The sequence below is a fragment of the Gadus morhua genome, chromosome 9 (genome assembly GCF_902167405.1).
Source record: "Gadus morhua chromosome 9, gadMor3.0, whole genome shotgun sequence".
In the NCBI taxonomy this organism is placed as follows: Eukaryota; Metazoa; Chordata; class Actinopteri; order Gadiformes; family Gadidae; genus Gadus; species Gadus morhua.
In genome coordinates, this window is record NC_044056.1 from 19,802,897 (window position 1) to 19,828,525 (window position 25,629).

Below are 25,629 nucleotides of genomic sequence, written 5' to 3' on the forward strand. Positions count from 1 at the left end.
TAGAAATAATGTGCTAAAATAAAGGTCCAATCATTTCCCTTTTAACGTGACAACCCTCAAAGCTCTGGCAACCCAGGGTCCTCCATATAACCAGTTGGTGTTGTGCTTGCAGAACCTGGCCATGTTCCTCAGCATGCTGGTGGCGTGGCTGATCCCCGACGTGCCGCGCTCCCTGAGGGAGCAGCTGAAGAAGGAGAACATGATGCTGATGGAGTTCCTGCTCAACGAGGAGGCCGCCTCCAAGCCTCGCTCCCCACAGGAGGTGGCGCCCGCGTTCCCCGCAAACATCGACATCGTGGTGGAGGCCCCGTACGAGGACGAGGAAGAAGAAGAGAAGGAGGAGGAGCAGGAGGAGGCAGAGGAGAGGAAAGAGGAGGAAGAAAGGGAAGAGGGGTTGAAGGAGAAAGAGGAGGAGCAGGAGAAAGAGGAGGAGAAGGAGAAAGTGAAGGAGAAAGAGAAGGAGAAAGAGGAGGAGAAGAAGAAAGAGGAGGAGAAGGAGAAAGAGGAGGACAAGGAGAAAGAGGAGGAGAAGGAGAAAGAGGAGGAGAAGGAGAAAGAGTTGGAGAAGGAGCAAAAGGGGGAGAAGGAGAAAGAGGAGGAGAAGGAGAAAGAGGTGGAGGAGAAGGAGCAAGACGAGGAGAAGGAGGTAGAACTTGGCGTCAAAGTGGATCTTGGGAGACCTGGGACCACGCGTGAGAGGGACCCTGAACTTGAGATGGCAACAGGAGGGGAGGCTGAAGAAAGAGCGGACAATGGTCTTGTCGATCTGGTCCTCTGCCGAAAGGAGATGGAGGAGCATTTAGCAGAAAAGAAAGAGGAGGAAGGAGAACATAGGCCAGAAGAGAAGGCGGAGGAAACAGTAGTGGTCGAGGAGGCCAGGGCGGTGGGGGAGGAGGTGGAGGAGGCAGCAGTGGTGGTGGAGGAGGTGGAGGAGGCCATGGTGGTGATGGAGGAGGCAGCGGTGGTGGTGGAGGAGGCTAAGGGGGTGGTGGAGGAGGTGGAGGAGGCCATGGTGGTGATGGAGGAGGCAGCGGTGGTGGTGGAGGATGCAGCGGTGGTGGTGGAGGAGGCTAAGGGGGTGGTGGAGGAAGCAGCGGTGGTGGTGGAGGATGCAGCGGTGGTGGTGGAGGAGGCTAAGGGGTTGGTGGAGGAAGGCACAGTGGTGGTGGAGGACGGCACAGTGGGGGTGGAGGAGGCCAAGGTGGTGGAGGAGGAGGAACAACACTTTTCCATTGATCTAGACTTGTTCATGGACCAACTGGGTTTGTTAGGTGAGAGGCCACAGCTCATTATACCTTCCTTTGTCAGCTCCTTCAGTGATGTGACTGTAATTTAAATACACCATATCTTGCTAATGATGTGACTTTTCCCCCCCCGCAGATGATGACGATGATGACGGTCCTTCTTCAAGCAAGGGCCGGGAAATGGAGCTGCCCCTCTCGGACACCAGACAACAGCCACCCCACCTCTTTGAGCTCCCTGGTCCCCCCCATCTAGCACCCAAGCAAGGCTCATCCTACAGTCTCTCGGGCGCAACGGTATCAACCAGGGCATTGGAGTCGGACCCCGGGCTCTACTCGCTCAAAGGGCCCCCGCCTCCAGACGCCCGGTCCAGGGGCATGGCGCGATGCTCCACCCTGCCTTCCCGTCCCAGAGGCTCCGCAGCCTCCTACAGCTTGCCGCGCCCGAGCCAATCAACCAGCCTGACCAAGCTCCAGCAGATGTCCTCCAACATCCCTCTGGTCCCCCTGTGCTCCGGAGTGTCCCTCCCGCCGGCTGACCCCTTTTCTCCCCCTCGCACGCCCCGCTCACTCACCCCCCTGCAGCCGGCCCACTCGCCCCCGGCCAGGCCAGAGTCGCCCAGGGCCCAGCTCCCCTTCGAACTGTTCACCCTGAGAGGCCCTCCCCCCCAAGAGCCGCGGAGCAGGGCCAAGAGTCGCTGCTCCACGCTACCCGCCCGCCGGCTGGGCCCCGGGGCCGAGGACAGGGCGGTCAAGCCCAGCCAGTCCACCGGCTTCACCCAGCAGGGAGAGCGCATCCCTCCGTCCCCCAGCGAACTGAAAGGCGACAGCCTGCTGTGAGGACGGGCCAGCGGGGAGAGAGACTGACTCTGGATGGGCGTTTGAACCTGAAGCCTCAACCTAACCTCTTACTTCTTGTGCTCGCCCTGTTGCACTGCATCGGTGTAAACACGGCAAACAAGTGCAACTCTTTTTCTGATGCTAATGAAGAAGTTCTTGCAGAGGTGCAGCAAGGATCTTTTTTTTTATGTACAGGATCTCTGTTTGATATAGGAGAAATGTGAAATCCTATCATTTCCATTAGTGGTGATTTGGACAAATGGAGTATTGGACAATTCAGATCCCAGATACTGGCTTCTGGAACTCTCTTTGCAATGCCACAATGCAAATCACCGTGGAGACTTATTGAAGCTGAAATTCTTTCTACTGATTCCTATGGATAATGTTTGTTTTATTGTTGGATTCTGCCCACAGTCGGAGCTCAATAGTGTCTGCTCTTCATAGTCTCAGCGTTGCTGCCCTGTAGAACAGAGGGAATTGTATCATGATATTGCACACATAGTGTCGATCAAGACAGTTACGCATGTAGATCTACTATTTATACATAGTGTTTTGATATATACATACATTTTTCTGTTCACATGAAAGTGATAATAAAACAATCCATTTTTAATAGCCTTCTTTTATTTATTAGCTTGTGGGGTTAACAACGCTCTTAAATGTAATGAATTACTTTAAAATCATAAATAATAATGTTATTTTGTTTGATGACAGCAAATTGAACATAACGCCACTGCAGTAAGTTCCTCCTGATAGGAAGCAAGAGGGCAGCGGAGCCGAGGTGAAAGGGTATGCTGCCACCCTGTGGGGAAGCAGAAGTACAACATCAGTAAAACATCAGTAATTCCTTATTCCCCAATTTGTTGGTTTTCACGTCCAAGCTATTGAAAATTAAAAGTAATCTTTGGTTCCAGAAAAGAAAATTGTGGATTTTCCACCTTGTCATCAAAATATTATATCAATACATTGAAAAGTCAAGGATATCTTTCTTATAAGCAGCTCAAACAGAGCAGGCCATTATCAATGCTGATAATCCGGGTTTGCCGGATGATGTTACTTTGCCCTCGTTATCTCTTGCTCTTACCCACCCTTGACCTTCCCATGCAGTCTTCACTTCTTTCTGTTTCCTCCATTACCACACCCCTCCACAACCCCCTCCCTCCAAGACATACACACACACACACACACACACACACACACACACACACACACACACACACACACACACACACACACACACACCATTCCTTTTCTCCCGCTCAACCGACAAATTGGCCTTTATCAGGGGGCATGCTGGTGGCGTGGCTGATCCTCAGCATATAACAGATGTGGGTGTGAGCTGTAGCTCACACCCACACACACACACACACCTTCAGCTGCATGAGAAAACGTGCAGGCAAAAGACATGGCCTACGATCGCTGGGGCTCAGTTACAGTAATGGGATGACGTTGATGACTTAAACAACACATGTGGTATAATCAGAGCAGTGATAACAACCTGAATGTAAGCCAGAGACCAAGAGATAAAGTGACACACACGCACTCAAACACTCACACAGAAAACAGGCGCAGCCCGTTTGTTCACCGCAGCAGGTAAGCCCATCTCTAGATCGTGCTCTATATACTCGTAGTGTACTCTCTACTCTCACTCCCTGTTTGCAATCGGGCTGTAGCACGACCAAAGAGATGCATGTTAGCCTAACAGTGATGTCAATTAGCACCCCCGTTAGTTGGACTAGCCTCTCTGAACAGTAAACAACCAATATTAAAGGTAAGTCTGTATGTCTCTGAGTCTATACTAATTGAGCGGTGTGTGTGTGCGTGTGTGTGTCTGTGTGTGTGTGTGCAACCAGTGCACATACATAAATTTGGGGTTAATTTGAGAGAATACAGAATGTTTGGATTTTACGTTACATTGGACAGTAGGTAAATGTGCTGTCACCCACTCTTGATTTGAGTGAAATGTAGCTCCTGTAGATTCTCTGTTCAGACTTGTGTACTTATCCTCAGGACCACTTGTCTCTGCAGGCCCCCCATTGCAACTTGGCTAATAGACCCTGCTTAGGATGAGAAAAGCTCCCAAGAACAGGCACTTAAGCATATATCTGGACCGAAGCTATTGTTTAGGTTGCGAAACCCTTTCTTCTGATTGCGGGATGCAAGGGTGGTTGATCTTTGATCTCTACTGTCTGTTCAGAGTCCAAGGGAGGAAATACTCCACTTCCCAGTTTACAACAGATATGTTCTTACAATGACCCAATGTCCAAACCAACAGAACTCCCTGACAATATATTCCCATTATTAAACATTAATATGGCACTATATGGGTATTCCCATATGGTCAATTACATTACATTGCATTTTCCATGTGTTTTAGGATGTGGCTCTGATTAGGAGAAGTAATAGTGCCTTTGTTTTTCCTCGTCAGCCAACACAGGCATGTTAGAGCAGGTCAGTGAGTTCCTATGGTGGGAACGCCTGTGGCTTCCCAAAAACGTCTCCTGGTCTGACCTCCAGGACGGCGACGGACTGGTCTACGCCAGACCCTCCCACCTGTACCTGGCCCTCCCATGTGCCTTCGCTCTACTCCTTGTGAGGTACCTCTTTGAGAGGTGAGGACCACAGAGCTGATGTGTTGCGGGGAAGAACACAGCCAAGAGGCCATGGGTTCAATCACATGTTCTGCTCCTTGTCTTCATGCATGACAAGTAGCTCATTGCAAGTTTCTTTGGATAAAAAAACGTCTGCTAAATGAATAAATGTTGTGCAGTGGTCTGCGTGACAGAATGAATGAGATGCAGGAAGAAAATAACTAATTTCCTGTTTTTCTGGTTGGTTCTTTGTGGGTATCAGGTATCTGGCGTCTCCGCTGGCTGAGGCATGGGGGATCAGAGATAGGCGTCGTCTGCCACCAGAGCCCAGCTGCGCGCTGGACGCCTACTTCTGCCACACGTCACACTGCCCTTCACAGGTATGTGATGCTCCACGGGTCGCCGATGACAGCTGCACTCCGCTCTTTCACGGCCTTTAACCTACTCTGCCTCTCATTCACAGACATGAGGTTGGTAAAAAAGAGGATTCCACATAACCTATAAGAATACTTGCAGTGCACGATTATAGTACGAGTCTTAATCAGGAATAACTGGTTTTATATCCGTATTCAGTTATTCAATGTGAGAGCCATTCAGATTGGCTGGTTTGTGTACGTTGTTACACACAGCCTCCATCCTAAAGCCGCCTCTCTCTGGGCTATCAGGCTGAGGTGAGGTCGCTGTGCAAGAAGACAAGCTGGTCCGAGCGGAGGGTTCAGGTCTGGTTCAGGAGACGGAGGAACCAGGACCGGGCCGGTCTGTGCAAGAGGTTCTGTGAGGCCAGGTGAGTGTGTGTGTGTGGGAGTGGGAGTGGGAGCGGTGTGTGTGTGTGTGTGTGTGTGTGTGTGTGTGTGTGTGTGTGTGTGTGTGTGTGTGTGTGTGTGTGTGTGTGTGTGTGTGTGTGTGTGTGTGTGCGCGCGTGCGTGTTTGTTTGTTTTTAGTTGTGTTGTACTGCCGTTGTGACTGCATAATATGCTCGCCTCTTAACAGTTGGAGATGTACATTCTACTTATTTGCCTTTCTTGGAGGAATCCTTGCCCTCTACGATGTAAGTATTTGCTTTTCCAATCCAATGATAACACAGCGATATAGAGGCGCATTCCGACTGAGGGACTTCTTCGAAAGCGGCTCAGTGTTTTGGCTACGCCCACTCACTCAGTTCCTTTTGGCGTCAAAACAGACCACAAAGCAAGGCGATAACAGTGTCACTGTGTGAAGGAATTTACATCAGCAAAATGCAATGCAACGTCTTAGACAAGGGCAAATGGTAAGTCTATTTTTCTGTAATGTTAAAGTGTGTTTTTGATTGAAAATCCTAAAACTTCACCACATGCAAAATTCGATACAATAAATTCAGCTACATCTAGGGCCCTATTTTAACGGTATGAAACCGAAGTCAGAAGCGCAAAACGGAAGTAGCTTTGTGGACAGGTCTCTGCCGCTGTTGCTATTATACCGGCGACTAATTTACTCTTGCGCCCGACGCAAGTCTTAAAAGGGTTGCCCCAAAGTAGCCTAATTACCCGTAGGTGTGGTCTGGGCGTAACGTGCAATAAACCAATGAGAATGCCATCTCCCATCCCCTTTGAGAGCCATGGGCGCATTTGAACCTCCGAGTTGATATTTTGACAGCGTGTTTGCAGTCTCCGATGAGACAGATGCATGACCACATACATTTTAAACTTCAAATGGCTCTGTTTATGGCCAAATAATATGGCCTAATTCACACATGGAATAGCGTTTTCTTCTACAACTTCCGAAATACTGAGTCGTCATGTAAATTTCGGCAAAGAACACTTAACACACATATGATATGCGGTAATGTGGCCGCAACTGTTGGTCTATTTAATGATATGCGGCAATTACATTAACACACATAGTTTCTTACCAGTATTGTATACATTATCGTTATCGACTTATGTTCCTAATGTGCATGTATTCCCCCGTTAATGTAGGCCTACATTGCCATGGACTGTATTATGCGTTACGTGTTTAGTTTACGTGTGTTTAAACGGATGGATGCATACACGCGCCTCACTCGCGGTAAAACAATGTTTTCTCACGATTAAATCCTAAAAGTTATGGGCTTGTACACGATGTCTGCGTCAAGAAAATATGTGTTTTCTGTACAGTGTTTGCAGATGCATTGATTTAAATAGAACTTATTACCGCTGTATCATCTGTTCTTTCCCAAATAATTTAACCAACGTTTGTAGTGACCGTAACATAATTCACCTACAGTATTTCGTTATGTGTTGTTCTTTCAATTGTGTTGTTGTTTACTGCATGTCATTTACGTTCTTGTTGGTTCAGGGATCGCGGTCCCTTTAAGGATTACGTGCGTCTCATGACGTCACAGACCATGCTGGTTTTGTTTACCTTCAGCACGCTTTGTTTTCCGGTTTTCTCTTGGACAAAATAAACGAGTCACACGGCTGTGTGCTCAACGTGCGAAGTTGTGTTCTTAACTTATTGCAATTTCCACACTGGTGACCCCGACTTTAGTCTGCTGGACGTATCCAGAGACACAACACGACCATGACCGCGAACGCTGTTACTCTTAAGCTCCACGAATTCTGGGAATCGTCGGAGTCGGCATGGTTCGCCCAGACCGAAGCGCAGTTCGATTTGCGGGAGATCACTGCGGATACGACGAGGTACTATTACGTTGTGTCAGCTCTCGGAAATTCAACATTATCCAGAGTGGTGAGCCTCATTAAAAATCCTCCGGCAAGGGAGAAGTATGCGGCACTCAAAGCCCACCTGTTAAAGACCTTTGAACTGTCGGACACTGAGAGAGCCAGCAGGCTTTTCTCACTTCAAGGGCTCGGTGACAGCAAACCGTCTGAGCTCATGGACCGTATGCTGGATCTCATGGGTGAGCATGAACCCGATTTTCTTTTTGTTCAGCTTTTCCTGCGTCAACTGCCTTCCCAAGTGAGGGCGGCTTTAGCCAACACCATGATCACTGACTGTCGGAGGCTGGCTGAAGAAGCTGATAAATTTTTCCTGGAAGGTCAAGGGCACTGTGTGGCCGCGTTTTTTCCCGCGCACATTGCTCCTGTGACACTGGACGACTCCACGCTCGTCGCTGCCACCACTTCTCGTCGGCAGCAGTCTTCTGACCCCCAGCAGTCTTCAGGCCCGCAGAGATCTTCCGGCATGTGTTTCTATCATGCGAAGTTTGGACCGAAGGCTCTTAAATGCCTTCCTCCATGCAGTTACGGCGGGTTGGGAAACGCCAGGGCCGGCGCTCGGTAGTGGCCATGAGCGTCGGCCGTGCTGGCAGGCTGCTTTTCATCCGCGACGGCATCTCCGGACGGCGGTTCCTGTGCGACCCGGGAGCACAGAGGAGCGTCCTGCCTGCTTCCTGCTTGGACATGGTGACCGACAGCCACGGCCCCCCTATGGAAGCTGCTAATGGTAGCCCCATCCGTACCTATGGAACAAGGTACATTGAATTGTGTTTTGGAGGCCACCGGTTTGGCTGGGACTTTGTTACAGCGAAGGTCTCCGTTCCCCTCCTCGGCGCTGATTTTTTGTGTGCGCATGGATTGTTGGTGGATGTCAAGAACCACCGTTTCATGGACGCCGTCACGTTTTGTTCATATGCGTGCACGCTCAGCGGGGTGGACTCCATACGACTGTCTAGCATGCTCCCCGCCTCCGATGACTTCCACCGTCTGCTTGCCGGTTTCCCAGCCCTCACTCAGCCTACTTTCTCTGCGTCTGCTGTGAAGCATGGTGTGGAGCACCATCTCGCCACTACTGGTCCACCCGTCTACGCCCGTGCTCGGCGCCTCGACCCAACCAAGCTTGCCGTTGCAAAGGCTGAGTTTGCAAACATGGAGCGCCTGGGTATAGTCCGCCGGTCCGACAGCCCGTGGGCCTCACCCCTCCACATCGTCCCCAAACCCGGCGGCGGCTGGCGCCCGTGTGGCGACTACCGGCGGCTAAATGAGGCAACGACGCCTGATCGGTACCCAGTGCCGAATATTCAGGATTTTTCAGCACACCTGGCTGGTATGGTGATTTTTTCCAAGGTGGACCTTGTCCGGGGATACCATCAGGTGCCTGTACACCCACTGGATGTTCCCAAAACAGCAGTGATCACACCGTTTGGTCTGTTTGAGTTCCTGCGGATGCCGTTTGGCCTCAAAAACGCAGCTCAAACTTTTCAACGCCTCATGGACTCTGTTTTGCGGGAGCTGCCTTTTCTTTTTGTGTACTTGGATGACATCCTAGTGGCGAGCGCGTCCAAATCTCAGCCCCTGGCGCACCTCCGGACACTTTTTGAGCGGCTGAGCCAACATGGGCTAATTGTCAACCCTGCCAAGTGCCAGTTTGGTCTCTCCGTCATCGATTTCCTGGGACACAGAGTCACGAGGGACGGTGCAGCCCCTCTCCCATCAAAGGTGGAGGCGGTCGCGCAGTTCCCACGCCCGCTCACTGTCAAGTCCCTGCAGGAGTTCCTCGGCATGGTGAATTTTTACCACCGTTTCATCCCTCGGGCTGCCCAGCTCATGCAACACTTGCATGAGGCCTTGCAAGGTAAGCCTAAGCACGCTGTGGACTGGACTGAGAGCAGGGACAAGGCTTTTGTTGCCACTAAGGCGGCCCTGGCGAACGCCACCATGCTGGCACATCCTTCTCCCACGGCCTCCATCGCCATCACCTCGGACGCCTCAGACTACGCTGTCGGTGCCTTCTACGAGCAGTGGGTGGGCGGGGCCTGGCAGCCACTTGCCTTCTTCAGCCGTCAGTTGCGTCCCAACGAGCAGAAGTACAGCACTTTCGACCGGGAGCTGCTTGGTCTCTACCTCGCCATCAGACACTTTCGTTCCCTGTTGGAAGGTCGGCACTTCACCGCTTTTGTCGACCACAAGCCGCTGACTTTCGCCATGGCCAAGGTGGCTGAGCCGTGGTCCGCCCGCCAGCAACGTCATCTGTCCTACATTTCCGAGTTCACCACGGATTTACAGCACGTTGCCGGTAAGGACAACCAGGTGGCGGACTGCCTGTCCCGGGCTGTGGTAGGAGCGGTCCATCTTGGTTTGGATTACAACCGCATTGCAGCGGACCAGACCACAGACCCAGACGTGCAACTCCTGAGGACCTCGACTACAGGGCTGAAAATAGAGGATGTGGTTTTTGGCGATGCCGGCACCACGCTCCTGTGTGACGTCTCCACAGGCAGTCCTCGTCCAATCATTCCAACGGTGTGGAGACGACAAGTTTTTGATGCCATCCATGTTCTCTCCCACCCAGGTTCGAAAGCGTCACAGAGATTGGTGGCTGCTAGGTTTGTTTGGCACGGCCTCAAGAAGGACGTTAGGGACTGGGCTAACACCTGTCTGGAGTGCCAGCGGGCCAAAGTGCACCGCCACACTAAAGCCCCGTTGGAGTTGTTCCCAGTGCCGGAGAGACGTTTTGACCATGTCAACGTAGATCTGGTCGGCCCTCTGCCCTCCTCTCACGGTTTCACCTACCTGTTGACCATGGTTGACAGGACCACCCGTTGGCCTGAGGCTGTGCCACTGACGTCACTAGCATCTGTCGAAATGACACGGGCATTTATCAGCACCTGGGTTGCCCGTTTCGGCACTCCTTCCGACATATCCTCCGACCGGGGCGCGCAGTTTACATCTGAGCTGTGGAGCGCTGTCACACAGAGCCTCGGGGTGAAACTCCACCACACTACCGCATATCACCCACAGGCTAACGGACTCTGTGAGCGATTTCATAGGTCGATGAAGGCTGCTCTTCGTGCCAGCCTCAAAGACAGCAACTGGGTCGACAAGCTCCCGTGGGTACTTCTTGGCATCAGGACTGCACCAAAGGAAGACCTACAGTCCTCCTCCGCAGAGCTTGTTTATGGCCAGCCGCTGCGGGTTCCAGGGGGTTTCGTCCCTGGCACCAACGTTCCTTGGTCTGCCACTCTCCAGCGGTCCACGCTACTGGACAATGCGTGGCTTTTCGCACCTGTCCCCACTTCCCGTCACGGCCTCCCTCAGTCGCACATCCCCGCTGGGCTTCGCACGGCTGCCTACGTTTTCATTCGCCACGACGCCCACAGGGGACCGCTACGCCCGCCCTACGAGGGCCCGTTCCGGGTTTTGGAGACGGGGGACAAACATTTTGTGGTGGACATGGGCGGCAGGCCGGAGCGACTCTCCATTGACCGCCTCAAGCCAGCTCACTTGGACCTGGCCAGGCCCATTGACTTGGCTCAGCCCCCGCGGCGCGGGCGACCTCCAGCTCTGCCCCTGCCGGGCCTGCCCCCTGCTCCCCTCCCTACCGGAACTCCCACACTCCATGCCCCATACCCGTGTCATGGCGGGACGCCTGCCGCAACCGTGGCTCCTAGACCCCCCGTACGACGCAGCCGTTGTGGCCGGTTAATACGCCCGCCCCGGCGATGACTGTTTTGTTCTTGTTTTCTTCTGATGGTGAATTCTGGGGGGACCTGTGTAGTGACCGTAACATAATTCACCTACAGTATTTCGTTATGTGTTGTTCTTTCAATTGTGTTGTTGTTTACTGCATGTCATTTACGTTCTTGTTGGTTCAGGGATCGTGGTCCCTTTAAGGATTACGTGCGTCTCATGACGTCACAGACCATACTGGTTTTGTTTACCTTCAGCACGCTTTGTTTTCCGGTTTTCTCTTGGACAAAATAAACGAGTCACACGGCTGTGTGCTCAACGTGCGAAGTTGTGTTCTTAACTTATTGCAATTTCCACACGTTATTAATTAACGTAAAGAGAGATTTTGACTTGGAAGGCTGGTACATAGCCTACATTGCTCGAGTTTATTGTTGTTATTAATATTATTGTACCTATATATACAGTGTTCATTCATGCAGCCCCTATGGAAAAAAATAAGGTTTCCACAATCCACATCATCCTCATAATATTTCAATTAGGCAAATCGTTTGCATGTACTGGTGTGTAAGCTTATGTTGCAGTTCTGACCTGCCATGGTAGGCCTACGTCGAACTAGCAACCCCAACTGCGCTATCCGCTAGTGCAGACCAGGTATTTGTCGGTCAGTTGCACAACTGTTTTATCGATGTGTATTGCACCATGTAGGCCTATCATTTGCGCCGGAACACGCCTCCGCTTTTCGCCGACATGCCTCTCAGCGCACAAGTTCAGTGGCGCAGGATTGCTGCGGGGGAAAATTCTGAAGGTATTATGTAGCAAAAGTCTTTAGCACTTGTAACTGCAGAATTTGATTGCGTACACTAAAGTCACAGTCAATTTGAAGTCGTATATATTTATTTTGCATGTGTAGGTCTACTCTAACCACAAATGTGTAACAGTACATTTGTAGTCGTAAATATTTTTTATACCATTGTAAACACAAAATAGGGTCTACGAGAATGCAAATCTGTGTTACAGGTGCGCAAATCCTTTGGCTACAATTATTGCAGCGCAGTAGGTGCAAAACACATTCGCACACCCGTGTTTCATAATCTGAGAACATGCCCAAAAGGTGTGCATTCGTAAACCCAAATTTGAACTAATGCATCAGAAGTTGCACATCTGTGAAAAGTAACTTAGTGACTTAGTTCAAGTAAGAACAGAGAAGAATATGCTCGTAGACCCTATTTTGTGTTTACAATGGTATAAAAAATATTTACGACTACAAATGTACTGTTACACATTCGTGACTTTAGAGTACACATGCAAAATAAATATATACGACTTCAAATTTACTTTTGCTACAATAATACCTTCATAGTTTCGGCTTTGCGCCGGTTGCAAACTAGCAAAGATACATGCGTCGGTGTAGAAAGTCAATTAGTAATTGCAAGATAGGGCCCCTAATGTCGATGACTCGCCTCAACCGTATCCAATCAGCGCAGACTAGTTAGGAGCTGCTCAGAAAGCTCCTACCTCGAGGAAGGTTCTATTTCATGTAGGCTACGCCGTCTAGGCTTCGCCTTATGGGCTTGTCCCGTGCGCGCGCCTGCGCGCGCTGAAAATTCAAACTATGCACCTATCAGCGTGGGCACCGCCCACATTTCCCACGGTATCGTGTCTATATAACGCGGTGTATACCGTCGCTCATCCTCCCTTTTCTTTCAGCACTTGTGCTTATCAGCGAGAAATTGAGAACTACTATTAAGAAGATGAGAACTTCAACACGGATCTCCCAAGCCGGTGGCAGCGGCTCGGGCGAGGCCGCGGACAAACGGCCCTTTTCAGGGCCACCTGAGAGCGCTCCTAGAGCTAGGTCCTTTTCAGGACTCCTATGCGCCTCCTGTCCCGCCTCCCTGGCACCGGGTGACGGGCACTTGGCGTGCTTTTGGTGCCTCGGCGCCGACCACGCCGCGGCTGCTATGGCGGCCCCCGTCTCCTGTGTCGCCTGCCGGGAGCTGCCTGAAGAGGGGATCCTCTCCAGGCATCTCTTCTTTTCCCCTGCGGTGGAAATGGCTGACGCCATCGACCTATTCGGACCTGACGTCGACGATGGCATCATCGACGCCTCCCTGGACGACGTCTTCGGCGACTCGGCGTCCGGTTTTTCCCGCTCTCGGGTTACAACCGCCACCGTCATACAACACGAGGGTCCGCGCCGGATGACCGATCTCTTCCGGGAGATCATGGGTGAGGCGGCGGCCATCAAAGGGATTCCCATGCCGGCCCCGCCTCTCGCCCCCGTATCTGACGATATGCAGGGCGAGTGCTTTCGCACCCCATCTTTTTCCCGGCGGGTTACCCAGTGCCCCTTGTTCCCGCCTTTGCAGCACTTGTTTATTGCTGCCGGTGAGGACCCTTCGACCCTGAAGGCTCCGGTAAGATCCTACACGGATTTCACCAACGTGGAGAGGTGGGCCAATACTCAGGCGAGGGGGATCCCTCGTCTGGAGCCTCCCCTGGCAGCGCTTCTCTGTCCGGGCGCCGGATGGCTCCTTAACGAAAAGCCGCTGCCCCCCGACCGCCTCCAGAAGCAGATTGTCGGCCTAACGGACAGGGTGTTCGTTTGTGCCTCTCAATCCGCGGCGGCGGTCAACAACATCGCCCTGCTCTCCTCTGCCATGGTCTCCTTGTCGGCTGACAGGGAGGCCTACGGCCCGGAGGAAGCCGCGAGATGGCTGGCGGTTTCCCGCTTTTCCAGCGCCATCCTCCAGTTATGCCAGCCGATAGCCGTTTCGGCCGGCCAGCATATGGCGTGGGCTACCATGATTCAAAGGGTCATATGGCTCTCCCACACTGCGGTGCCGGAACGAGAGCGGGCCAGCCTCGTCCAGGGTCCACTAGCGCCGGATGGCCTATTTGGTCCCAGGTTCTCCGAGGTGCTCGCGCACCAGCAGTCAGTCCGTGAGAATCGTTCCCGGTTCGGGACGATTCTCACGGGCTCCTCCCGCCAGCAGGCTGAGAGGAAGCGGGGTCTAGGCCGGTCCCAGCGTTCCATGGGGCCGCCTCCGACTCCAGCCCCGGTGCAGCAGCCGCAGCCGCCGCGCACGGGGAGAGCAGCAGCGCCACGGACCGGGAAGTTCCGGACGCTTGCTCCTACTTTTTCTTTCCCTATTAAAGAAAAGAGTGAAGACCGTTCGGCTGAACGGCAGTACATGGTACCTAAAGAGCGATATTCCCCAGGCCACCTGCGTCCTACGCTTGTGGTGCGCTCCTCCATGTTGCCTCTTTCCCCCTCTCAGCCCGGTGGCTGTAGGGTGGCGGTCGGACGGCGTGTTCACATGGCCTCTGGTTCACCTGCTTCTAAGAAGCGGCGTCCCTTGGAGCCTCGTGGACGGATCAGAGACTCGTTGCACGGTCTCCTGGTTCCCCACATTATAGGTGAGGAGATGGGTCCGCGCGCTGTGGCTACAGCCTGCGGACAGCGCATGCGCACAGGTGCTGCGGCCGGACGGCTCGCTCCCTGTTCAGCGGGCACGAGCGCGACGTCTAGACAGCTCGTTGTTTTTAAAACTGCTAGTTGTGGTACGTCTCCTACGCTCGCTGAGCCTCCTCCCTTTCGTGGGAAGCCCCCCTTGGTTCACACGCAGTGTGAAGGCGGTAGGGGCAGAGGAATACGGGTTATTCCTGGACGGTCTTCCTCAGCTGTCGGCTCGCCCTCTCTCCAACCGCTATGTGTGTTGGCAAGAGCGGTGCGTTCTGCCATCGTGGTTGGACACCACGTTGAGATGGGGCCATCCCATACAGTTCAAGCGTCGTCCCCCACCCTTTATGGGGTTGGTGGAGACCACGCTACGGGACCCGGCTGCGAGCACGGCTCTGGCAGCAGAGGTGGCACGTCTCTTGGTAAAGGGGGCCATCACTGTCGTTCCCCCCCACGAGTCTCACCTAGGTTTTTATTCCCGCTACTTCCTGGTTTCCAAGAAGTCAGGGGAAATGAGACCTATTCTGGATCTTCGCGTGTTCAACAGATTCGTTGCCACGAGGAAGTTCAGAATGCTCACGGTCGGAGCCTTGTTCCGGTGTGTGAGAGAGGACGATTGGTTCACATCCCTGGATCTCAAGGATGCTTACTTCCACGTCCCTGTTCGGCAGGCGCACAGGAAGTTTCTCCGCTTTGCCTTTATGGGGATGGCGTACGAGTACCAGTGTCTGCCGTTCGGCTATTCCCTGGCTCCGCGCACCTTCTCGAAGTGTGTGGAGACGGCGTTGGAACCGCTCAGACGTCAGGGAAAGAGGATTCTCTTCTACCTAGACGATCTGCTTATTCTGAGCAACTCAGAAGAGACCGCGAGAAGGGACACCATGTTGGTGATAAACCATCTCTCCTTCCTGGGTTTTGCCATCAACTGGGAGAAGAGCTCCCCGCTCCCCAGCCGGCAGACAGTCTACTTGGGGCTTTGCCTAGACTCAGCCACCATGACTGCGATGCTTTCGCCTCCTCGGCGAGACGCCATCCTGTCGGCGCTCTCCCGTTTTCACGTTCGCAGAAACGTGACCGCACTGTCCACCATGCGCCTGTTGGGGCTGATGGCAGCTGCCCACCCCGTGGTCCCCCTGGGTCTGCTTTTTATGCGCAGACTCCAGCGGTGGTTTGCTCGCCAACGGTTGGACCCCAGGCGACACAAGCTCAGGGTGCTCCTCGTCCCCCGTTCGGTGTCGCCAGACCTGGAATATTGGAAAGGACCCTCCGCCCTTCTCAAGGGTGTTCCACTGGGCAGGGTGGCGTCCTACTTAGTGGTCTTCACGGACGCCTCGTTGACGGGTTGGGGAGGAACGTGCCTCTCTCACTCGGTCGGAGACGAGTGGCGCACGCCCCCTACAGCACACATAAATGTGTTGGAGCTCGACGCTGTGAGGAAAGTGCTGTTGCATTTCTTTCACCTGGTGCGCAGCCGCCACGTTCTGATCAGGACAGACAGCGTGTCGGCGGCGGCGTACATCAACAGACAGGGGGGAGTCCGCTCCCCTGCTCTCCACCGAAAGGCGGTCGAGCTCTGGCTTTGGGCTCATCAGTATCTCCGCAGTCTGAGAGCCCTGCATATCGCGGGCGCCCAGAACTTTGGGGCGGACCTCATGTCTCGAGGCGGTCCCCGCCGAGACGAGTGGCGGTTACATCCCGACATTGTCAGACTGATCTGGCAGAGGTTCGGGACAGCGCAGGTGGACCTCTTCGCGTCCCGGGAGAACACGCACTGCAGGTGGTGGTTCTCCCTCAGCCCTCGGGATCTTCCCCCGTTGGGGGTAGATGCGTTGGCACACACACCTTGGCCGCGGGCTCTCTTGTATGCGTTTCCCCCGCTCCAGCTGATCCTTCCTCTTCTGGAACGGGTCAGACAGGAGAGACTGTCCCTGATATTAGTGGCCCCGGAGAACCGTTCAGCTCTGTGGTTTCCAGAGCTTGCCGCGCTCTCGCGGTCGGCGCCTTGGCCAGTACCATTCAGGCCGGATGCGCTTTCACAGGCCCACGGGACGGTGCACCACCCGCCCGATGTCTCGGGACGGCTGTTGGTTTGGCTCCTGAGAGGTTGATCCTGCAGGGCAAAGGTTTGCCTGAGACGGTTATCAACACTATTCAGAGTGCTCATGCGCCTTCTACTTCTTCCCTCTATGCGGCGAAGTGGTGCGCCTTCTCTAGTTGGTGTGAGACGAACCACGCTGTCCCATCTCAATGCGAGGTGGGAAGCGTGCTTTCGTTTCTGCAAAACTTATTGGAAAAAGGTTTGGCCTTCTCCACTATCAAGGTCTATGCGGCAGCCGTTTCGGCTGGCCATGCAGGCTGTGATGGTGGACCGATCATCAGCCATCCACTGGTCAAGAGATTCTTGCGTGGGGCTAGACGGGTTAGGCCTGTTTCACGCGTGCTTACACCACGCTGGGATCTCCCCACCGTGTTGCGCGGATTGTCCAGGGATCCTTTCGAGCCTCTCTCCCAGGCCCCTTTGGATGCCCTGTCATTTAAGACGGCGCTCTTGTTGGCCTTGGTTTCTGCCAAGCGGGCCGGTGAGCTAACCGCTCTGTCTGTCAGCCCGAGTTGCTTGTTGCTAAACGAGGACAGCTCCTTCGCGTTGCTCAGACCTAATCCTGCGTTCCTCCCGAAGAACATTAATAGTTATTTTCGGTCGAGGGATATTGTGTTTAAGGCTTTTCACCCCCCGCCTCATTCTAGTGAGGCGGAGGCGGAGTTGCATCTACTGTGCCCGGTTCGGGCGTTGGCTATGTACGTGAATCGCTCGGCAGAGTTCCGCTCCACACAACAGTTGTTTGTGTGTTATAGCGACGCTAGCAGGGGCCGCGCTCTCTCTAAGCAGCGGTTTTCTCGCTGGGTATGTGAGGGTGTTTGCCTAGCCTACTCTCGGCAGGGCTTGGCGCCACCGTTGGGCGTTAAAGCTCACTCCACACGGAGCGTGGCCGCTTCAACGGCTCTACTCAAGGGCGTTTCGGTGGAAGACATCTGCGCGACTGCGTCTTGGTCTTCCCCCGGCCCCTTTGTCCGTTTTTACATGTTAGACATGTCCAGGGGCTCACTCGGCAACTCTGTGCTAGAGTCCGGGACCCCTTTTACGGCTTAAGAATATAGACATGTTCTTTAAAGCGGCATGGTTGGATTTCCTCTCGCCGGCTGGCGAGTTGGTCTTGATTACCAGTCTCTTACTCTCCCACCTTTTTTCAAATGAAAAACAGGCTAGGGGTTTTTTCTATTGGCTCGCCAATTGTCTGGTGGTTTTGTTTACCAGTGAGGCACTCCCGCCGTTTTCTTCAAATAAGAAACGGCCGAGAGAGTCCCATTATTGGAGAGCCGAATTCCGTAGCTCCGCCCCCGGTGGTAGCGGACCTAATGGAAACCGTGTTGCTCTGGTTTTCTTTTCCTTTTCATGGGTTCCATGAAGCACGGAATAGAGCCGGAGTCTTTACAGACTCACTTTTTTCTCCCTTGATCATTGCCTTGCTTGATCTAGGAGGAATTAGTTTTTATAAAGCTGTTGTGTTTTACACTTCCTTGGCTTTTTGAGTCTTAATGTGCTCTGGTGACTTAGGTCGTTTTGACTGGGGTCCAGCAGGAGTACATTGATCGGACTCCGCTCGCAGCTTCACCTTAGCCCATAAGGCGAAGCCTAGACGGCGTAGCCTACATGAAATAGAACGATAGTTATGTTATTATAACTCTAGTTCTATGATTGTAGGCGTAGCCGTCTAGTTTCCCACCTGCTGTACCCTCCAAATGCTGAAAGAAAAGCGTGGAGGATGAGCGACGGTATACACCGCGTTATGTAGACACGATACCGTGGGAAATGTGGGCGGTGCCCACGCTGATAGGTGCATAGTTTGAATTTTCAGCGCGCGCGGGCGCGCGCACGGGACAAGCCCATAAGGCGAAGCCTAGACGGCTACGCCTACAATCATAGAACTAGAGTTATAATAACATAACTATCGTTCTAGCTGTGCCGCTAACTGGACAGCTAAACGGTGAAGTTGGGCGGATCCTCTCTCCCAAGCCAGACCCACAGCTCACTAGAGGGACAAGCCTCTCAGTCGAGACGAGCCTCATGTATCTTCTTTGTGCCCACCTTTTCAGGCAAACAAAAAAATGCCTGCATTCGTGTTTTTCAAAATGATTCTCAAACTCAAGTAATCGAGAACTTGTTTTCCTTTTTGTTGCTTTATCACTTATAGAAACCTTGGCTTTACAATCTGAGAGATGTTTGGGATGGCTTCCCGAAACAGGTGAATTACTCAGCATCTATCTGTATGAGTGAGTGAGTGAGTGAGTGAGAGAGAGTGTGTTTGAGAATGTGAGTGTGAGTGAGTGAGCGAGCGAGCGAGCGAGCGTGCGTGCGTGCGTGCGTGTGTGCTTTCTTGTGTGTGTTCACAGTGTCGCTTCAGATTTCCCTTTTTGTACGTAGTCGATGCTGCCATCTCAGTACTGGTATTACCTGATGGAAATGGGCTTCTACCTCTCTCTGCTCCTCAGTCTCACATTTGATGTGAAGCGCAAGGTGAGTGGGGCACATACAAACCAATAAATATATTATTATATAATGTACGATACAAATATACTACATTTACATTACTATAGCTTAATGGTTTTGTATTAGACAATATGTTTGCTTATTCTACTTCATTTAAGAATGCTTGATTCTGATTGGGAGGAGGGCATTAACCCGGCAGATTGCCCGCTGACTTGTCGGTTCTACTTGCTGCTGACTGAGCACAGCGTCATAAAATAGTAGATCAATACGCCGCTTTTATTTTTTGGAATATTTGATTGATTGGCTGCAGGGTGTCCATAAATCCCTGATATATGGACACCTGTTAAAGGGACACTGTGAAATATTTTAAGTCATTTATTACCTCAAATCAACGTATTCATTCATAAATAAGTCCTCATTGTTGTAAAATTATCTCTGCCAAAAATCTCACTTATCCTCCTGAGCGAAGAATTATTAATATGTAGTTACATAGGACGGGTAAGCTTCATGGAGGCTTCCGTGTTCTTCCGGTCTGTGAACTGCCGAGAGGGACAAAAAGCACTACACGGTACAGGAAATGCAAACGCGTTTTCACTCTGAGCCAGCGTGAATGATGACTGAAATAATTCATTCGAGGAATAATTACTCATACATCATTAGCTTACACTTGATTCAATGCAGTTTGAAATAAGGAACCTCATCATCACTCGAATGACTCGATGAGGTAGTATTGGATGTCATGACTCATGACACAGCTTCTTGGCACATACTGCCCACCGTAGTTTTTGAACAAGCGAGCACTATTAGTTTGAATGCAATATACAATTGTGTGTGTGTGTGTGTGTGTGTGTGTGTGTGTGTGTGTGTGTGTGTGTGTGTGTGTGTGTGTGTGTGTGTGTGTGTGTGTGTGTGTGTGTGTGTGTGTGTGTGTGTGTGTGTGTGTGCAGGACTTCAAAGAGCAGGTTGTCCATCATATAGCCACCCTGACGCTCCTGGCATTCTCTTGGGCTTCGAACTACATCCGCATCGGAACGCTCGTCATGGCAACCCATGACAGCGCCGACATACTGTTGGAGGTCAGTTCAGTCCTGACCACACAATAAACACAACACCTGAGTATGTGTATGGAGTCAGTTTCCTGCCATAATTCAAACCTGAAAAAAAAAGTTTCAAAGGCTTGTAAGTCTGGGTTTGAAAACTCAACACCTTGTAAAAAAGGTTTTGCAACACTGAAAAAAGAGATTATAACCTGAAAAAAAATAAAATTCAAACATCTGTAAACATGATCTTGTGTTCTATTTTATCTTCTTCATCATTTTCACCAACACATTTTCAAAGTTCAAACAATTTCACCAGCGCATTTGCAGAGTTTCAAATCTGGCACTATTCTAACAGTGTATTTCATTGTTGCCCGGTTTTGAAACCTTGTAAATGGGATTCTGCAAACAGGTGTTCATACATTGAGAAATACGTTTTGAAAGGTTGAATATTTAGTTTTAAAAACTTGTAAAGGTGTACGTTTACGACATTGCAACGTATTTTTTCAAAACTGGCTTTTCAGCACTGACTTTTCAGAGATTTGACCACACAGGCGCAAGCTTTGAGTCACGTGAATATTGGCAGTGTTCTGACGCCACTCGTTTTGAAACTCCTGACAGTCGAATCTGAAAAAGAAAAAAACGTTCCTGGGGGCGGGACCATTTATCTCTACACCTATTGGTTGCTCTCGGCTGACGTACATTCCAATCACATGTGCCGTTCAACGGGCTGTGCGTGATTGACAGTGCTCTGCCGATGACACGAATAGCGACTTTCGCGGTTGATTTTGATTTCCATTTTCTGGAACCAGAAGCTGTGTTCGAAATCGTTCCCTATTCCCTATATAGTGTACATGATATAGTGCACTATATAGGGAATAGGGAACGAGAATTCGGACACTACGCCTAACATTTCTAAACGTCATTTGCGTCAGTAAATGCGCCTGGTATTTGTGTGACGTGATGCGCCGACATCATCTAAACAAACCGGGCTGGAGGTTGTATTGATGTTGAATGTTACATTTCCTTGTTCAAGTTTTTTTAAATTAATTTTGAATGTTAAATCCCAAATAAATTGTTGACATTTCTAAACACAAGCCGGAGACTCCATCATTAAATTCACTCGTTTTCGCGGTTATTCAGCTTCTTCTTCTCCCCTGGAAAAATACAACCGCATTGCATTGTGGTATACGGGAGTAACATGTAGGGAACATCGTATGTACCCTATTTTAAGTCCACTATATAGTGGACCACTGAGAATTCGAACACCCTACAAAGTGTCTCATCTCCATAGGACGCGACTAGCAAGGACGCGTCCTAGCAAGGCTGCAGCCTTCACTTTGGGAAACAGCCATGGTTCCAGAAAATGGAAATCAAAATCAACCGCGAAAGTTGCTTGTTATTCGTGTCATCGGCAGAGCACTGTCAATCACGCACAGCCCGTTGAACGGCACATGTGATTGGAATGTACGTCAGCCGAGAGCAACCAATAGGTTTAGAGCTAAATGGTCCCGCCCCCAGGAACGTTTTTTTCTTTTTCAGATTCGACTGTCAGGAGTTTCAAAACGAGTGGCGTCAGAACACTGCCAATATTCACGTGACTCAAAGCTTGCGCCTGTGTGGTCAAATCTCTGAAAAGTCAGTGCTGAAAAGCCAGTTCTGAAAAAATACGTTGCAATGTCGTAAACGTACACCTTTACAAGTTTTTAAAACTAAATATTCAACCTTTCAAAACGTATTTCTCAATGTATGAACACCTGTTTGCAGAATCCCATTTACAAGGTTTCAAAACCGGGCAACAATGAAATACACTGTTAGAATAGTGCCAGATTTTAAACTCTGCAAATGCGCTGGTGAAATTGTTTGAACTTTGAAAATGTGTTGGTGAAAATGATGAAGAAGATAAAATAGAACACAAGATCATGTTTACAGATGTTTGAATTTTAGTTTTAGTTTTTTTCAGGTTATAATCTCTTTTTTCAGTGTTGCAAAACCTTTTTTACAAGGTGTTGAGTTTTTGAAACCCAGACTTACAAGCCTTTGAAACTTTTTTTTTCAGGTTTGAATTATGGCAGGAAACTGACTCCATATATGTGCTGTTGACCTTAACCAGCTAATTCCTTTCTGATGTGTCCACGATCCCAAGGGTGCAAAGATATTGAACTACGCCAAGTGGAAGAGATCTGCCGACGCCATGTTTGTGGTGTTTACCTTAATCTTTGCACTGACCAGAATGGTCATTTTACCTTTTTGGTGAGTATGATGATTGCTATCATTTTCCAGTAGACAAAGCTCATTGATTTGTGCTTGTTTTTTTCGAGCCGATTTGGAAATGATATTAAATTATCAATCGTCAACAGGTAAAAACAAATATGTATTAAAACAAATAATTCAGGTGGTACATTTTTTGCGCTTAAATGTTACCAGTTGTTTCCAATGTACATTGGGATTGGTCAGCCACTCTATGATAGACGTGTATGTTAAACCAATCAATGCTTCTTCATGTCCCCCAGGCTCATACACTGTACGTGGGTGTATCCGGTGGAGCGCTTCGAGCCTTTCTTTGGCTACTACTTCTTCAACGCCATGCTGGTGGTGCTGCAGATTCTCCACTTCTACTGGGGGTTGCTCATATCCAAGATGCTCTACAAATGTCTCTTCAGCAAGGTGAAGCGCTGTTGTGCAGTCTATATGTGTGGTGTGTGTGTGAACAACATCTGGGAAATCTTTGAGCGGGTGACATCGAGTTCTGCATTTTGTGCACATTTTGTCCAGTAATGTGTAAATAATGTATAGTATGCGGGTGTTACGTATTTATCTTGTTGTATTAGATTAATGAGCCGGTGAAATGAACAAAAATGAATACTATAATATGATATTGAAAGTATTATATACCACCAAAAAATATATATAATAAATATTTTATGGAAGTCAGAACATACATTCCGCATTGTTCAGGTATACAGTATGTCATTTGTCTGTGTGTCTGTTGTTCATCTTGCAGCTGGAAGGCGATGAAAGAAGTGACGAGGAAGAGGAGGACAGAAGTGATGAGGAAGAGGAGGGCAAGGACCCACCGAAGAAGGAGAACCAGAGGCTGGATCACACAACCAGCTGTCGGCCCAGAGGCCGGGCCAACGGAATCTGACCTAGGCGGACAGTTGTGGATTGAGACACAAATACATGACAATGAATATGGATTACTGTGGAAGAGGATGCCTACAATGAGATTCAAACTGCATAGATTGCAATTTCCAATGCTTTTCCATAAGTTTCTTCAGGCCAAGATTCACATTTGATTGTATGGGCGTAATGCAATACTTAATAATTCAAGGAGAAAACAAAAATATGTCATACTTAAGGTTAACACGCTTTATTAATGCGTGTGTGGGCTTAACACGCCCCCTGCCCTACGCATTAAACACATTGCTGCTCAGACGGAGCATCACCAATCACCATCCACACACACCGGGTTGTTGATCCTGGACAAACGCTGCAATGTCATCAGATCAGAACATCAGATCAGAACATTAATCAGAAGATCAAATCAGAAGATCAGATCAGAACCTCCGATCAGAACAGCTTACCGTCTGAACAACCCCAAAGTCCTTAGATGCCCAATGTCAACAAACTGATAACAATGCCATCAATATTGCTTAAGGAGCAATTCTCAAACATAAACCACAATAAAAATGGATTCAACTAAACAGGCGGTTGCTGTGATGATAAATTAAGGTGACAGTTTTGCTGAAATAAAAATTGTGGTTTGGCAGTCCATGTATCAACAAATGATCTGATGTTTGACGAATGCATAAGATTGTTAAACATGTTATGTACAACAATTTACTTATATTTAGTCTGATTTTAGTATTCTGAATTGTTTTAGTTTTAGTCTAGATTTAGTCGACTAAATATTTTGTTGACTAAAATCGAAGTGTAAAGCATTATTTAAAGGCAGTGTTGCAGGTTAACCGGAAGTTTTGATTAATGGGTATGTGGTATACCCCCCATTTTTGTATTTTGTTTAGTCCCTTTTCATGATTCTGTGACTTATATTTTCTTAATGTACCAATGTTTTGGCCAATATATGGCATTAGACCCCTGAATAATGCAGTTGCATGACGATTTGGAATACTGAACAAAGGAAATCAGAACGTTGTTGTTACTGCAAGTGAAGGAAGGAAGCAGTCGCATTCGCGAAGTGAGCAGTAATAAGTTTGCAAAATACGGAATAAATGTGAAAATATTTCCCAGCACGCTGTTGAGAGTTATCTTTCTTCAAGGGTGCAACAACATTGGTGTCAGAACAGGGACTCAGCGTGAGCAAAAACAGAGTTAGAAGAAATAAAAGACGTTGGAACGCACAAAATGGAGCTGGAGCAGCTACAGGATGAGCTGACTGAGCAGCTACTTTGTAATCTAAAGATTGAACAGCTAAAAGAGGTGTGTATTCAAGCTAAAGTTTCTCCAGAAGGAAAGAAGCACACGTTGATCCGAGCAATTAATGGATCAGAAGATAAAGCATTAGAAGACGATGAACACAAGGTTGCAGAGACATTTGTGCAAGATTTGTTAGCTACAGCTAAGCAATTGAGCGAAACCGCGCCAAAACGAGATGGGGATGAGAAACACAACGAGGAGCTACAAAGGCTACGGAAACAATATGCTGAAACGCAGTTGAATTTTCAGAAGTCAACGAAATTGCTTGAGGAAGAAATGAGTCGGCTAAGGGAGAAAATCCACAGGACGTCTAGCTCGCCCGTTGAGCCTCCATTCCCCAAAGCACCTTAACACCGTGGCTACACGGTGTTAAGGACCGTCAACACCACCGCGACGGCCAAGAAAGGACTTCAAAGGCTTTACTTCCTGAGGTGCTTGAAGAGGGCATGTCTCCCACAAAAGCTGCTGGTGAGCTTCTACAGGTCAGCCATCGAGTCAGTTCTCAAATACTGCATCACCGCATGGTACTCTGGCTGCACCATAGATGATAGGAAAGCTCTCCAGCGCATCATTAAGACGGCTGAGAGGATCACCGGCACCCAGCTCCCCAGACTGGAGGACATCTACCAGACCCGCTGTACTCGGAGGGTTATGGGCATCCTCAGAGACAGCACAAACCCTGGACACTGCCTCTTCACTCTCATGCCCTCAGGAAGACGATACAGGACACTGCCCGCCCGCACTACAAGACTGCAGCACAGTTTCTATCATGGAGCTGTGACGCTGCTAAACTCCACTCCCACTCTATTGCCACACTGATACTCCCCATCTCATCTCATACACACATTATTGCACTTCAGGACTTGGACTTTTTAAAACATTTTATTTATATACGTATTTTATTAATGTGTGGATATATATATATATATATGTATATATATATATGTATGTATGTGTGTGTATGTGTATGTGTGTATGTATATATATATATATATATATATATATATTTATATATTGCTGATACTTATTTATTTTTTATTTATTTTTTTTATTTATTTTATTTATAGAACTGTGCAACTGGAGGA

At 49.7% G+C, this 25,629-nt stretch overlaps 2 protein-coding genes across 3 annotated transcripts in view; both read left to right on the plus strand.

Annotated features, from left to right (window-relative positions):
- ano2a (anoctamin 2a) overlaps positions 1 to 2,694 on the plus strand; it is a 19,580-nt gene extending 16,886 nt beyond the window's left edge. Inside the window, exons 27-29 of the mRNA XM_030366155.1 lie at positions 113 to 901; positions 1,118 to 1,271; positions 1,381 to 2,694. Of these exons, the coding sequence (XP_030222015.1) occupies positions 113 to 901; positions 1,118 to 1,271; positions 1,381 to 2,081 (1,644 nt within the window). The 3' untranslated portion in view covers positions 2,082 to 2,694. The remainder of the gene's footprint in view (positions 1 to 112; positions 902 to 1,117; positions 1,272 to 1,380) is intronic.
- Positions 2,695 to 3,446: 752 nt separating this feature from the next.
- cers3b (ceramide synthase 3b) lies at positions 3,447 to 24,350 on the plus strand. Of its 2 annotated transcripts, none has more exons than XM_030367104.1 (11): positions 3,447 to 3,674; positions 4,510 to 4,693; positions 4,935 to 5,052; positions 5,338 to 5,456; positions 5,663 to 5,720; positions 18,772 to 18,822; positions 19,002 to 19,094; positions 20,015 to 20,143; positions 22,251 to 22,357; positions 22,618 to 22,771; positions 23,109 to 24,350. In XM_030367104.1, the coding sequence occupies exons 2-11, from the start codon at positions 4,521 to 4,523 to the stop codon at positions 23,250 to 23,252; spliced, it is 1,146 nt and encodes a 381-aa protein (XP_030222964.1). In that variant the 5' UTR covers positions 3,447 to 3,674; positions 4,510 to 4,520; the 3' UTR covers positions 23,253 to 24,350. The 2 variants fall into 2 exon arrangements, with proteins under 2 accessions (XP_030222964.1, XP_030222965.1); XM_030367105.1 differs by lacking the exon at positions 3,447 to 3,674 and adding an exon at positions 3,686 to 3,852.
- The last annotated feature ends 1,279 nt before the right edge of the window (positions 24,351 to 25,629 follow it).